At 38.5% G+C, this 15,440-nt stretch overlaps 2 protein-coding genes across 2 annotated transcripts; both read left to right on the top strand.

Annotated features, from left to right (window-relative positions):
• The first annotated feature begins 6,235 nt into the window (after positions 1–6,235).
• Positions 6,236–7,045, top strand: LOC131593512 (uncharacterized). The gene has a single exon (XM_058866020.1). The coding sequence runs from the start codon at positions 6,236–6,238 to the stop codon at positions 7,043–7,045; it is 810 nt and encodes a 269-aa protein (XP_058722003.1).
• A 584-nt stretch (positions 7,046–7,629) lies between these two features.
• LOC131621970 (GDSL esterase/lipase At5g45670-like) lies at positions 7,630–9,299 on the top strand. The gene is made up of 5 exons (XM_058893031.1): positions 7,630–7,916; positions 8,008–8,132; positions 8,236–8,481; positions 8,567–8,804; positions 8,907–9,299. The coding sequence occupies exons 1-5, from the start codon at positions 7,661–7,663 to the stop codon at positions 9,131–9,133; spliced, it is 1,092 nt and encodes a 363-aa protein (XP_058749014.1). The 5' UTR covers positions 7,630–7,660; the 3' UTR covers positions 9,134–9,299.
• The last annotated feature ends 6,141 nt before the right edge of the window (positions 9,300–15,440 follow it).

Below are 15,440 nucleotides of genomic sequence, written 5' to 3' on the forward strand. Positions count from 1 at the left end.
TTTCAACTCTGTTCCTCTTTCACTCACCTTTTCAATACCGAGCTTTTTGAAGGTAGATAACGGCATTAAGCTCACACTAGCACCTGAATCAATTAGAACCTTCATGAAAGTTATGTTATTTATCGTGCACGGTATTGCAACTGATCCAGGATCTTTTTGCTTGATTGGTATTCTCTTCTCTGGTGAGATTCTACCATACTTTTCGATTCTGACTTTCAGCTCATCTCCCACTTGTTTCTTCTTAGAAATTACCTCTTTCATAAATTTCTTGTACAAAGGCATATTCTCAAGTGCTTCAAAGAAAGGTAAGTTAATCTCTAACTTCTTAAACATTGCAGCAAACTTCTCAAAATCCTTCTCTTTCGAATCCTTCTTGGTCACTCTAGAGGGGAATGGTAATTTGACCACCGGTTTAGTTTCTTTCTTATTTTTCTCTTCCAGCGGCTTAACCGGTGATATCACTACTTCAGGCTCTTTCGGATTTTCTCTCACTTCTAGATCTACTTCGATGATATCATCATACTCGGTTTCATTTTTTTTCTTCTGGTTTTGATCTCCTCAGACTTCTTGTTAAGATGACATTCACATTCTAGTGCTCCCTTGGGTTTGTAACAATTCCACTAGGTAAGGCACCTTGTGGTGGAGCATTAGCGAGTTGTTGTGCTATCTGACTCATCTGAACCTCAAGATTTTTGATGGATGCACCTGTGTTTCGAAAATTACTCCTTGTTTCTTCTTGAAACTGAGAGCTTTGAGCTGCCATTTTTTCGATGGCAATCTCCCAATCTGCTTTTCTGGGGGCCTGTTGCTGAGGTTGTTGATAATGTTGTTGAGGAGGTCTATACTGTTGTTGCGACTGCTGACCTTGATATGGAATAACCTCTTGTTTAGGAGCATTCCCTGGTTGATCCTTCCATGAAAAATTTGGATGATTTTTCCACCCTGGATTGTAGGTATTTGAGTAGGGGTTGTTTTGCTTCAAGAACTTTATTTCCTCCACTTGCTGAGCTGTAGCAACACACTGAACAGTAAAATGAGGTCCTCCACATATTTCACACCCTACCGATTGACTTGCTTGAGCCGGTTGAACTTGTGCTACTGTTTGTTTTTCAAGACCCATCTGTTTCAATCTCCGCTCAACTTCCGCAGCTACCTGATCTTCAATTTTCACAACTTGCGTTGACAATTTCATATCCACTAATCCTTCAGGTTGGCTAACACTACGGTCATATAACTCCAAGTGTTCATTGGCCGCAATAGCTTCTATGATTTTTTTAACACCAGTGGCTGTTGAAAAGTTGGATGAGCCACCAGCTGCTGTGTCAATCAATTGCTTAGTCTTCATTTTAAGACCATTCAGAAAATTCTGCATTTGTTCAGTGACATCCATGTTGTGAGTTGGGCATGCCACCAATAACCTCTTGAATCTCTTATAAGCATCTCCGAGTGATTCTCCCTCCTTCTGTTTAAAATTAACAATATCATACCTCTTACGGATATAAACAGCAGCAGGGAAATACTCATTCAGAAAGGTAGACTCCATTTGTTGCCATGTGGTAATACTCCCAGCAGGTAATGAGTAGAACCACTCTTCAGCGTCATCAGCTAACGTGAATGGAAACATAACCAACTTCTTGGCTTCTTCAGAGTGTCCTTCTATCTTCAGAGATGTTGTCATAGTAAGAAACCTTTGCAAATGCTTATTAGCATCTTCATTTATTCTCCCTAAAAATGGTTTCTTCTCCAGTTGTCGAATCGTTGCTGGGTGTAGCTGAAAGTGAGCAACATCGACCGGTTGATTTACAATTGTCATCCGGCCAGCTGGTGCATTTGCTCCACCATAATCACCTAACAACCTTTCTACGGGAGCTGCCATCGTTTCAGCCTCCGAATCTGAATGCCCAAAATGAATAGAGAGAAATTCCTCGTTATCAGATTCCGAAGCTGTCAGAATGTCTTCTAATGCTTCAAGTCGTTCTTGCTTCGCTTTTCGAAGCCTAGCTCGCAATGATCGTTCTGGTTCTGCGTCAAAAATAAATTCTGCCGAGGCTTTACCTCGCATACAAAGGTTAGACGATTATAAGTAATAAGCAAATGAAATACCAGACAAATAAAAATTTTAGTTGCAGAGCAACAAAAATTCAATTGAACTATTTTTTAACTTATAATTTGGCAGTCCCCGGCAACGGCGCCAAAAACTTGATCGGAAAAATAGCAAGTGTACTATTTTTACCGATGTAGTAATAATGGGATTAATCCCCAAGTATCGAACTCACGGACTGCGTAGGAAATATAAGTTATCGTAACGATTCAATTGAACAAAAGAACATGGGGGTTTTGTTGTTTGTTTGGAAATAACGATAAATGATAACAAATTAATAGAAAGCGTAAAAATGACTTTAAAACAATATGAGAAATTATGCTAGGGTCAAGTGTATGAATTGCCTTGCAACAACCTTTAATCCTTATTTACGAAATATCAGTGTACATGAACTATTACCGAATCTCAAGAGTTATCTTCCCTAATTCCTTAGCGGAAAACCTTTTGATACTGTCTTGTATCCTAATTCCTTAGCAATTCAAGAAGTGATCAAGCGCAATATAATTTATCAAGATTATTACGGTTACTACGGAGAATCCTCATTCCTAAGCAATAACAACCGTAATATTATTGTGCAAACAGCGATAAGGTGGTTTGTCCGACCTAACCCTTAACCGTAAATCAAAAATCTATTTGTCTGATAGATAAAGCACTAAGCACTTTGCACAATCAAATAAGTTCACACACATAACGATTTCATAACATAAAGGAAATTAGGTTCATTACAATAGCAATTCAGGGACACCCCCTAACACGTAAATAGTTTAGCTACTCATGGCAATTGTCAAGATAACAGATATTAAGGATGAAGACATTACAATAAGATGAATAGGAATTGATCTTCAATTGCGGATGCTCTTGAAGATTTCTTCGCTTCAAACCCTAGTGCTTCCAATCCTCTTTTCACGTTCTCCCACCGTCAAAAAGTCATTTTCTTCTTTCCAAACAGTGACTAAATACCTCACAGCAAATATTCTCATACGAAAAGTCCATCATACCCTTACTTAAGTGACAGATTTCATAAGTTAAAAATCAGAATTTTTCTGCGCACATGTCTGACACGGCCGTGTCATGGGACACGGGTGGCCGTGTCAGACCCCTGACTTCTTGGTTCCAAGATTTCTCAACTTTTTCTCTTCAGCATGTCTGACACGGCCGTGTCATGGGACACGGGTGGCAGTGTCACAACTCTGTCTTCTTGGTTTTCATATTTTCAAGTTCTTCTCTTCAGCAAGTCTGACACGGCCGTGTCCCATGACACGGGTGGCCGTGTCACAGCTCTGTCTCACCAAAATTCACTTTTTCTTGCCTCGAATCGTGCCCTGTATCTGCATAACTTAAAACACTACCAACACAAGATCAAAAGCAATGGAAAAACGACAGAAACTAGAAAAGATAACACACCAGATTCAAATACAAAGATAAATAAAACTAAACAAGAACTAGACTAAAACGACTTAAAATACCACCGAATGAAGTGCTTTTCCATTGATTCGAACATAGGAACAAGGTGAAATTGGTGGCCGATCAGCTAGCCAATTCAATAGACTCCGTAAATTTCCTCTTGACGCTAGCCAATTCTTTCAGACTTATCTTGGTTTGACCCATGTAAAATTGTTCATGGAATAATCTCTCCAAGTGTGCCCATGCGTCTATGGAATTTGGGGGCAGCGTAGTGAACCAAACAAAAGCATTTTTCGTTAGCGAACTGGGGAAGTACTTAATTCTTAGATCTTCGTTCCCTGCTAGATCCCCTGCTTCCGTCAGATATCTGGCTATGTGCTCCACGGTAGACTCATTGGTGTCCCCTGAAAACTTAGTAAATTTTGGCACTTTGGTGCCCCTTGGCAATTCTGTTTGCATGATATAATCCGCTATGGGGGATGTATAATTTGGACGTCGAAGTCCAGTACTGAGGCCATTATTGGCCATAACTCTCTCTATCATGGCAGTTAGGTTATTCTCTGTAGCCAGGTTTTCTCTCCTGACTCTCTGAACTACTTCGTCTGGGTGTTCGTTTCTACCTACTACCCTTAATCTGGGTCTTTCTTCCTCAAACTCTTGCTGAACGGGAACAGTTCTTTGATTCGAAGCCTCTAAATCTATTACCCGATTCCTTTCGACCGTTGTTGTTCTTTGTGGAGGAATCACGCCAGCAGTGGTTGTACCAGGCGGAGGAATCACGCCAGCAGTGGTTGCACTAGGCGGAGGAACCGCATTCTGGATACGTTCTAGAATGGGATCGCCTTCTCGATAAGAGGATTGGTTATTTCTCCGCTTGAGTTGTGGAACACCCATGAATTCTGCCATTCGATTCATTTGTGAAGATATTTTTTGAAAAGTTTCCAAATTCTCCCGATTAGCATTAGAAATATTGATTGCTAATGGATTCAAGATTGACGTTAATTCTCTAGCCAGGGTTCCTAACATATCATGGTTACCTGCGTCCATCTCTTGTCGGAATGCCGCTTGATTGCTTGTGGTAAAATTGGGTATTTGGGCAGAGAAGCCAGTGTTTTGTGCGCTTCGACCCACTCATCCAACATTTGGCGAAAACGCTGTCGGGTTCGTAGTATATGTAGGTCCTGCTCCTCGTGTACCTGTCATGTATGGATTTGGCATTCCATATTGACTGTTTGTTCTCCATTCGAACGCGGATGATCCTGGGGTAAATAACTGATTTGCAGCATTTGTCGAGGCAAATTGCATTCCGCTCGCACTTGAGGATGGAGGCGCGGTAGTCGATATTGAAACTGGATTAGTCCCTGTCGTTGATGCATTATTTTCAGGTATAGCTTGGGAACTATCCATGGGTCTCGATCCAGTCGGACCCGGTATATCCTGCGCTCCTTGAGTAGAAGTCGAAACATACGCAGAATTTGCCGCTCCTGTTCCTGACCCTTGTGGGGGATCTTGATCTCCCCCCTGCACTGGCCGTAACGACCATTTTCTTGTTGTATCTTCGTTTGGGAATCGGTTGTGCACTGTTTGTTAATTTACCGTTCCTAAGGTTCATACAAGGTCTTGATATTTTCTAGACAAAACAAAAAAATCGATTAATAACAATCTGCTTGACACTGTCCCACTGGGCGTGCCAATTTGTTTACGGTGATTTCCGGTAAACAACCGCTAGTCTTCCAAACTATAATAAATATAATTTGGTTACTCGCAGGATCGACTAGATTGATCCTAGGACATAGTCAAAAAGGTTGTTATTCATGATAGTTCGAATTATGTCTATAATTGGTGTGTCTCGAAATAAGAAATACTTAATCAAGGAAATAAAGATTAGCAATCACCTTGTTATACACGTAAATATAACATCAGCGAAAGGTAAGTTAAAAATAAAACATAAGACAAAACTGTAAAAGTGCAAGAATCTTAAAGTGCAGAGAAGTTAAATGCTTCAAAAATTAAATGACATGAAAGTAAAGAGTGCAGGAATATAAATAACATAAAGGAAATGGAATGCAGTAATATCGAAATATACTTGAATAAATAGAAAAATACACATGTATTTAAATTGGTGTTGGTGTCATACGTACATTTCTCAGCGAACTCTTTCTCTTAACACTTGATACTTGAGTAATATGTGAGTGATTTGTACAAAATGAACACACGGAATCCTAACATTAAGACCCTTATTTATACTAGTTTCGACCTTAACGGTCCTACACTAATCTAATGCCACGTTGCCCACAGAAAATACAGGGATGCCATCTGTCTTCGTGCGGTTACAAAAACTACTTCGAAATTCAAATCATCCCGCCTGAATCTTCCTTCGACGCGTGGCAACATAATTAGAATCGAGAACGTCACAAAAACACACTAAGCTTCAATACTTCGCATATTTCGCAAAAACGCCTAAGTCCCAAAGACCATTCTTTTCGAATTTAGCTTCGGCGCTCACTATCTTTGTTCCAACATAGACATCATTCTCGAAGCATGGCCATCAGTCGCCACTTTTATCTTCAAAGATGATCACCAGTAACCATCTTCCTTTGAATTCCAAATCTTCGAAGGACATTCTTCTCAAACGAAATCTTCAGCTAACAGTATTGTAGTCCTAAAACCAAGATTCAAGCAATTGGTGGAGAGTTTATAGGAAGGGATGAATCAATTTGGTGGAAGGATATGTGTAAGAACAACTTGTCGGAGGAGATTGTGGACAATGGCTTTATTGGTTGCTTTAAAAATCTTTGCAAGAATGGTAAGGACACTCTTTTTTGGCATAATCTTTGGTTGGGAGATACTGCTCTTAGCATGTCTTTTCCGGACTTGTTTGCGCTTTCTTCTAAGAAACATTGCACGCTGGCGGAGGTGTTGATTTGGACCGAAGGATCACATAGGTGGGATTTGGAGGCGCTTTTTCTTGGCGATAACGGTACCGGTTCAGCTGCATGGGCAGCAGCGGCTGCCATGCCTTGCTGGAACCGTTTCAGCATGTTGGTTAGCGGCCACTTTCCTCGCGAGTTCGAGAATGACACTTTCGCGTGGTCTATTAACGCGGAGAAGGAGTTTACCGTGGCTAGCATCTCTTCCGTGGTGAACAACTCTAAACCTTTTGGATGGGATTCTACTTTAATTGGATGGTTGAATGCTATGTGGGATCTTAATCTTCCGCCTAAGATTAAGTTGTTTGCTTGGAGATTCCTAATTGATCGGCTTCCCACTAAGGATCAATTATTGAAAAGAGGCCTTACTAGTATTCCCAATCCGAATTGTGGCTTTTGCGGTAATGTTTTGGAATCTACATCTCATCTTTTCTTTCTTTGCCAAGAGGCGAGGGAGATTTGGAATCATATTTTCGGGTGGTTAGGCATTAAGGAGGAAATCAACTTTGAGGAGTTCTTGTACTCTGGCGATTTACAAGATAAGGTGAAGATTAGAAAGCGAAGGACTCTTATCAACTTTGTATGGTTTGCTACTGTTTGGAGTCTTTGACTAATGAGAAATGCTATAATCTTCAAGGAGGAGGAGTTTTGTTTCGATGTCATTTGTACTAATATAGTCTTTCTAGCTTGGCGTTGGTTGTGTGTCGGATACCCTAAGTTTATACCAAGTTACTACGAATGATTTAAACTTCCCTTATCCGATTATGTTAACCTTTAGGATCGTTTCTTTTTTGTAAGGGTTAACCTTTATGCCCCTTCCCACACCTACTATTAAACTAACATAATGAGCCATCGCTACACCATTGCCATAATCAATAAAAAAGGAAAAATACATGCAATAATGAGCAATGATATATTCGCATATCTCAGCAATTTCACGGAAAAATACGTGCAAACTAGTAACGTGATTCCAAAGTTAAGGGAATGACTTATTTTTCTTGGTACCATAATTTATTTTTTGACATTTCAAGATCCTAGGTTCAAAATTTAAATCAATTGTGGACCTTCAGATTTTGTTACTTGCCAAACCCGTCATCCATCCTACATTAATACTTTGTTTTGACAAATTTGGCGACACACACCCTATATATACTCCCTCCATCTTCTTATTTACGTACTCATTTACAATATCACAATATAATTTATCATTTCCAATTCTAATAATATGACTTGCGAGACTAAAAAATGGTTGATTTTGAATCTTTTTCTCTTGGCTGCAAGCTATACGCAGCGTTCTTGTGCCAACGGAGAATCACCTCAGGTGAAATGCATTTTCGTATTTAGTGACTCCTTTTCTGACAATGGAAACAACAACAATCTTAACACCCAAGCAAAAGCTAACTACCATCCATATGGCATCGACTTTCCAACTGGTGCAACCGGACGATTTACCAATGGACTAACAACAATTGATTTTACTGGTAAAATTTCCTACACCATTAGAGAACAACATTGTTATTTTTCTTATTTAGATTTGCTAGTTAAAATTTAAAATTTAATGTTTCATTGTAGGTCAATTACTTGGAGTCAAGGATTTCATCCCACCCTTCGCAAACATTGGTGACTCAGACATACGTAAGGGTGTTAACTATGCATCTGGTTCAGGAGGAATTCGAGATGAGTCTAGCAAACAATTGGTATTTATTTGATAATTTATTAAAATGTTATGTCCTTTTTATATTTAATTATTTTAAAATAATTTCAAATTTTCACTTAACTAATATCATTCAATATATGCAGGGTGATAGAATCCCTTTGAGACAACAGATAAAAAATCACAAGACTATAGTTTCCCAAATAGAAAAAGAGCTTGGAGGTGTGTCTCATGCTAAAAACTATCTGAAGAAGTGCCTATATTATGTGAATATTGGCAGCAACGATTACCTAAACAATTACTTCATGCCCAAAATATATCCAACAAGTCGCATTTATAACCCTGAACAGTATGCTGAAGTTCTTATTAACCAATATTCTCTTGATTTAAAGGTATATTGCCTAAAACTTTATCATGATTATTTTGTAATTATATGAATTTTTTTTAAATATACAAATTGGTATTTTCGGTTAACAGGATTTGTATGTTAATGGAGCAAGAAAATTCATACTAGTTGGGTTGGGCCTATTAGGTTGCCTTCCAAACAACATAGCTAAGAATGGAAATAATGGATCATGTGTTGAAAGTATGAATTCGGCTGCATTAATATTCAGTCAGAAGCTTAGATCTCTAGTGGATAAATTCAATGCCAAACTTCCTAATTCCAGATCTATCTTTGTAAATAGTACTGCTGGTCCAGTACAAAGCACACCAGGTAAACATTTAAATTTTTATAATTTCGCATTCTAGGTTAATAATATAGCAATAGAATTTTTCTATGATTTAGATTCTTACTAATAAATCTTTTCTATTTCAGCTTTTACATTTACAAAAACTCCTTGTTGTCCAACAAGGCCTGATGGGATGTGTATTCCTGATTCAAGACCATGTCCTAACAGAGATGACTATGTTTTTTATGATGGAATTCATCCCTCATCAGCTTATAACAAATTCACAGCATTAACTTCATATGATAGTTCTATTAGTCCAGACACAACTCATCCAATGGATATCAAACAACTTGCTCAATATCCTATAAACTAGTGCAAGTCACAATGGATTCCTAAAATAAGCTCATTTAATTTGCATTGAAGAACAAGAAATTCAGCTTATTATGTATAAGCAAGATAAATGTATTAGCTATAAATAAGCAGTTAGTGTTGAGCAGAATAAGTTAGGACAGTTGTTATAATCCGTGATTGGAATAATGTTATAAACGTTAATATATTTGTTTTCAATTTGGTTGTTTTATTTTAGAAATATTTTTTTTTGTAAGCAAGCTTCATTGAAAAGAGAATAGAAATTCTCAAACCCAATTACAAAAAGATCCGATAATGCTATTCGGAAAAGAAAAATTACACACCAAATGAAACCTAAGAGATATAAAACAAAGGATTTTTACAAAACTCATAATAGTTGCAATTGGTATGTGTAATATTTCCTATTAAAGACCACCTCCAAACCATGGCTTTAATATTACCAACAACTTCCATAATGTCCCAATCCTCTTCTTTGAATATAATGGCATTCCTAAGAATCCATAAACTCCAAACAATGGCCAACCAAATACTTCCTTCTTTACCTTTTTTGACACCCTTACACTTACAAAAGAAGCACCACTTATTGAAACTCTCCAAAAGCTCCCCCCTTTAAAATCGACAAAACCAATCCAATCCGCCACTTCCTTCCAAATCAAACCGGTAACACGACAAAACAACAAAGAATGGGACGAAGATTCGGGGAAAGTACTACAAAAAAACGCAAGACACATCGCAATTATTATTAATAATACCTCGATGAAGAAGCAAGTCTCTTGTGGGTAGTCTCTCGATAAAACATCTCCATCCGAAAGCTTTTATATTTTGAGGAACTAACATCTTCCAAACTTCAAAAAAAGCCTTGTCATGAGCATTAGCCGGGCCGTACGGAATACTAGATGAACAAAGAAAAGAGTAACAATCTTTCACCGAAAACACTTGCTCCTCTCCCTCCTTCCATTTTACTTTATCTTTTGAATCCATACTAGGAGAGACCGGTTGAAGAAGGGTCCGAAGAGATAACAAGTCTTCAAGAATGATACTAGAATTGAAATTGTTAATTCCAAAATCACCCCATTCCCACTCGCCCAAAATCCACCCACCCATACTTCCCACCGAAGCCTCCTTCAAAAGAGACAAAGAATATAAAAGTGGATAAACATCCCTCAACCTACCACAAGGTAACCAAGGAGCGGCTCAAAAAGAAGTTGAAAACCCATTACCAATAATAAAAGAAGCTTTGTTGGCAAAAACATCTTTATAATCCTCTTGTTTTAAAGAAATGATATCCTTCCACCACACCGATTTGGAATTCCTAGAATTACCACCTTTTTCCCCTTGAAAGACAATTAAATTAATGTCTCCATAACGAGCCTTCAAAACGTGGTACCACAAAGCATTTTCTTCCGATAATATTCTCCACCTCCATTTATTAAGAAGCGCCAAATTAAACTCCCCCATACTTCTTAAACCAAGCCCCCCCTTTTTCTATTGGAAGACATAAATCCTGCCACCTCACCCAATGAATCTTTCTATTCTCCTTCACTCCTCCCCAAAGGAAACTACTTTGAATCCTAGTTATTTCCTTAATTACTTTGACCGGAGCTTTGTAAAAAGATAGAGTAAATATGGCTAAGCTACTTAACACGGATTTTAGAAGAGTATTCCTACCTCCAAAAGTAAGCCACCTCTCCTTCCATGTAGATAGCCTTTTCTTTATCTTTGAAACAAGGCTACTCCACGAAGCAATCCTCCTAGGATTAGATCCTATAGGGATACCGAGAAAGAGAAAGTTTTTATCCTCCACCCTACAAGAAAGAAAAGAAGAAGCAACCACCAAAAAATTAGAATTAATATTAATTCCAATAATTTTGCTTTTGTGATAATTAATGCCGAGACCCAAAACAATTTCAAAACCCTGCAAAACCGCTTTGATAGTCCAAATATGATTCCAACTTCCATCTCCTATCAACAAAGTGTCATCCGCAAATTGAAGGATATCAATACTACATCTCCCTTTAATGTTAAAACCCATGAAGTCTCCATTTTCCACCGCTTTGTTAACTAACCCCTTAAGCCCTTCCGCTACAATAACATAAAGAAAAGGAGAAAGAGGATCTCCTTGTCTCAATCCCCTCTCCACCACAAATTCCTTCGTAGGACTACCATTAACCAACACCGACATATCGCTTTTGAACACTAAAGCCTCCATCCACCGCATCCAAGTAGGACCAAACTCCATCCTTCTAAACATGTATCTAAGAAAATTCCAATTAACTTTATCATAAGCCTTTTCGAAATCAACTTTGAAAAGAAGACAAGGTTTACCTTCCTTTTGAGCAAAATCCACCACTTCATTAGCCACCAAAACGCCATCTAAAAGTTGCCTACCCGGAACAAAAGCACTTTGACAATTTGAGATAATGGGATCTAACACCTTCTTCAACCTACACGCCAAGAGTTTAGAGATAACTTTATAGATGCATCCAACTAAACAAATAGGTCTATAATCCTCCAAACCTAAAGGATTAGAAACCTTAGGAACCAAAGTCAAGAAAGAAGAAGTTATGGATATGGAAAGATATGCCCCACTAAAGAAATCCTCAAAGCACTTCACAAAATCATCTTTGAAGAAAGACCAACAATTCTTAATATAATGAAAAGAATAACCATCCGGACCCGGACTCTTCGAACCATCACAACTCCAAACCGCTTCCCTAATTTCCTCCTCCGAGAAAGGCTTCTCAAGAAAATCCCTATCTAACAATCCCAATCCCTTAAAAGAAATCCCATCCAATACCGGTCTCACTTCTTCCGGTTCCGAAAACTTAAGTTTAAAATGATTTCGAACTTCTTCCCTCACCTCCTCCACCGATTCCAACAATCCACTACTAGTATTGATAGGGCCAATATGATTCCTCCTTCTACTCTCTTTCATTGCACTATGGAAATACCTAGAATTAGCATCTCCCTCTTTAAGCCACCTTAACCTTGATTTTTGGATAAGCATATTTTCCTTGATCTTTAGATTCAACCAAAAAGATTTGCTAGCCTTCTTGATATTTTCCACATCTAAACTTCCTACATCTTCTCCATCCAACTCTTCATTCATGATTCTAACTCCCTCTCCAATTTCCAAATCTCTCTTACCGAAAACCATTTTATTCCACCACCGAAGTCTACCTTTAAGAATCCGAAGTTTCTCCTTGAGAATAAAGTCCCCACGCCCCTCCACTTTTATACCCTTCCACTCCTTCTCAACAAAAGGAAGAAACTCCTTTTTCGAGAACCACTCCTTATTACAACAAAAAGTTTTTGGACCCCAATTAGCACGATCAATCACCAACCAAATAGGACAATGATCCGAGATATCTCTCATGCCAATAAATTGACCCACCACACCCCAATCTCTAATAATATTATCCGCCACCAAAAATCTATCAATCCTACTTTTAGATTTGCCATCACCACTAAACCAAGAAAATTTCTTACCTTTAGTAGGCACATCCACAAGACCGCTATCATCAATAAACTTTGAAAACTCCCTCCATTCGGAAGAGCTACCCAACATAGACCTCCCTACTCTTTCCTCCCGATTTTTGACCGCATTGAAATCCGCTCCTATCAACCACTCACCGTCTACATAATTATTCTTTAATCTCAAAAGCTCCTTCCAAAGGGCTCTCTTTGCTCCCAAAGAACACGAAGAATAAACATTAAACACATAGTAAAAAGAGTCATGCCACTTTAACTTCACTCCCAAGTAACCCGCTCCTTGAAAGCTACAAATCACCTTCACACTACTTTCTTTCCAAAGAATAACAAGACCTCCCGACGCACCATTAGAGCATGAAAAAGAGAAATCTATATCTTCGTTCCTCCAAAAACTCTTCGCCATATAATCGGATACAAAATTCAACTTTGTCTCTTGAATTAAAAATACATCCGCCAACCCCTTATTAACAATGAGACTAATTCTTCTTCTCTTGATTCTACTTCCACCCCTCTTATATTTAATGAGCCTACAATCATCACAACCGAAAATTCGACACCTTCCCTCCTTCTTTTCTAATTCTATCCTTGAGTTCCATTTCCTCTAGTTTTTTTTATAGTCCAGTTTTGTTTCCTCCACCACAACTCCAAGTTTAGAAATAGCTTGCAATAAATTAGCCCCAGAATTAGAGTCCAAAAAATTATGAACCCTATTATTGCACCTCAAGATGTTTGACTCCTCAGACTGACTACCGTAAAAAATACTCCCATTTCTGTCTCCTACAAGTAACCCCTTTGAACCATTAGAAGAAGAGTGCCCAGTATCCTTATTTCCATCATGTGACCTTCCTGTGTATTCAATGCGCAACATTTTATTCACTTTTGACTTTCCATTATTTTTATGTTTATTTTTTACTTTCTTGGAATAAGCGGGTCCTACCAACTCAGCCATCCTTTTAAATTTAATACTTTTCAACTTCTTCATTCTTTTTGATCCCACTACCTCACGATAAGCAATATACTTTCCATCCGTACACGAAACCCTTGTCTCATTCGTAGCAAAGAAATTTGAAATAGTTTCCTCGGTCTTTTCCCCACCAGCAACTTGACACGTATTACTTTTATACTTTTCTATAGCATTATCGAATTGACCTTCACATAACTCCATGTTCCGGGTAAAAGCATTTTTTCTATTAACATGTGGATAAACTGAAACAGCCTCTTCATCTTCTTCCGGCAGATTCTCTGCATCTCCTTCTTCCGACCGACCCAGTACATTCTTCTCCACCATGACTTCGTCTCTTTCGCTACCATCATCCTCAAACCACCGTTCATCTGAACTAGAAGAGCAAAAAGAAACGTCCTGGTGCTTACCCTTATCCCCTTCTCCTTTAAAGGAGCCTTCTGCATCTTCCGACAAGAAAAGCGTAAAAGGTTTACCATCTATTTCTACCTCCAAGCGTTCCTGAAGATGAAAAGTAAAAGGAACTCTCACCAAGCGTTCCTAACAGCATCCATCCGAATCTCTGTAGCAGCATCTGAACAAACATATGAACCAAGCGAGTTTCCCAGAAGTTCAAAAAAATCATAACACATAGCCTGACAAGGTATACCCAGAACACGAATCCACAGAGCTAACTCCCTATCAACATCAGATTCCTTCCACGGCCTAATAGATGAGAACCAATTTGTCCACCAATTTGAGCCTCCATTTAACAAATCTTCGATCTCGCCTTCCTCCACTCCTTCTAACAGACAAAGATTGGGACCCAAAGGGGACACTTTGATTTGAAAAAAACCCTCCATTTCAAAACTAGATTGCATATTGTAAGAAGACCCGAAGAGAATAACTTCACCTATGAAAGCCTTCTTTAGTCTGTTGACCTGTTCCTCTTTCGACTCAAATCTCAGACGGGGGATAGGAGCCGCTGCTGAACTGGTTCCCTTGTTAGCCACCACATCCGCAAAGCTTTTAACACCATAGCCATAGTTGTCCACCACCTTTCTTCTACCCTCCTCTCTATCTGATGAACCCACCCTCTGATGAAAGACATCGATTTTCGAAACAACCCTAGGTTTTCCGAAACCCTCCTTAATTCCTCCTCGTTCAAATCTTGGCGGATTAGCATGGATTTTTCTCCCTTCAATCACAACATTGTCTAGCTTAATCGCCAAGATCTTCAAATCCTCAACCTCCACAAGCCTTGCAAATCCGAACCTTTTGCCATACTTGTTACGCCTAGGAGAAATTGCCACCTCTACAATGTTCCCAATACAACCGAAGAATCCAAAGACGACCTCCACTGTCGTTGAATCTGGGATTTCAGAGAAATAAATAGAAGAGATTGGTTGGTTCTCTAACAGCTTCCTTCTCGGCGGAAAGACCTCCCAAAAGTTAACAAGATTACGAAACCCCCTTCTCTTCACTGTTTGCCATTCCGGAGCCATGCCTAAACTGAGAACAAGGGAAAGCAAGAACGCCCAAGCCGGAAAAAACAGGGCAAAGAAAGATGAAGCTAGGAGAGAGAATGAAGCATTTTCTCTCTCATCTCTCTAGAAATTGTTTTTTTAAGTATTATAAATTATTTTATTTATTTTAGAAATTTCATTTTCAATAAACAATCAAGATTATCATTTTCGATGAACATACTATTAAGATTATCATTTTCAATAAACACACTATAAAGATTATCATTTTCAATGAGCAAACAATCAAAAAATTTCAACATCAATATTATCAACATAATAGACTTTCATTTAAAACCTCAAGATAATTGAAAAATAATGACTTAAGAGACCCAATAAAAAAATTAAGTTCTACT

The sequence above is a fragment of the Vicia villosa genome, linkage group LG1, assembly GCF_029867415.1.
Source record: "Vicia villosa cultivar HV-30 ecotype Madison, WI linkage group LG1, Vvil1.0, whole genome shotgun sequence".
Classification (NCBI taxonomy): domain Eukaryota; kingdom Viridiplantae; phylum Streptophyta; class Magnoliopsida; order Fabales; family Fabaceae; genus Vicia; species Vicia villosa.

Coding starts and splice junctions, on each gene's coding strand:
- LOC131593512 (XM_058866020.1), top strand. CDS start 6,236: ATGTGTAAGAACAACTTGTCGGAGGAGATTGTGGACAATGGCTTTATT.
- LOC131621970 (XM_058893031.1), top strand. CDS start 7,661: ATGACTTGCGAGACTAAAAAATGGTTGATTTTGAATCTTTTTCTCTTG. Junction 7,917..8,007: donor AACAACAATTGATTTTACTG/GTAAAATTTCCT, acceptor GTTTCATTGTAG/GTCAATTACTTGGAGTCAAG. Junction 8,133..8,235: donor ATGAGTCTAGCAAACAATTG/GTATTTATTTGA, acceptor CAATATATGCAG/GGTGATAGAATCCCTTTGAG.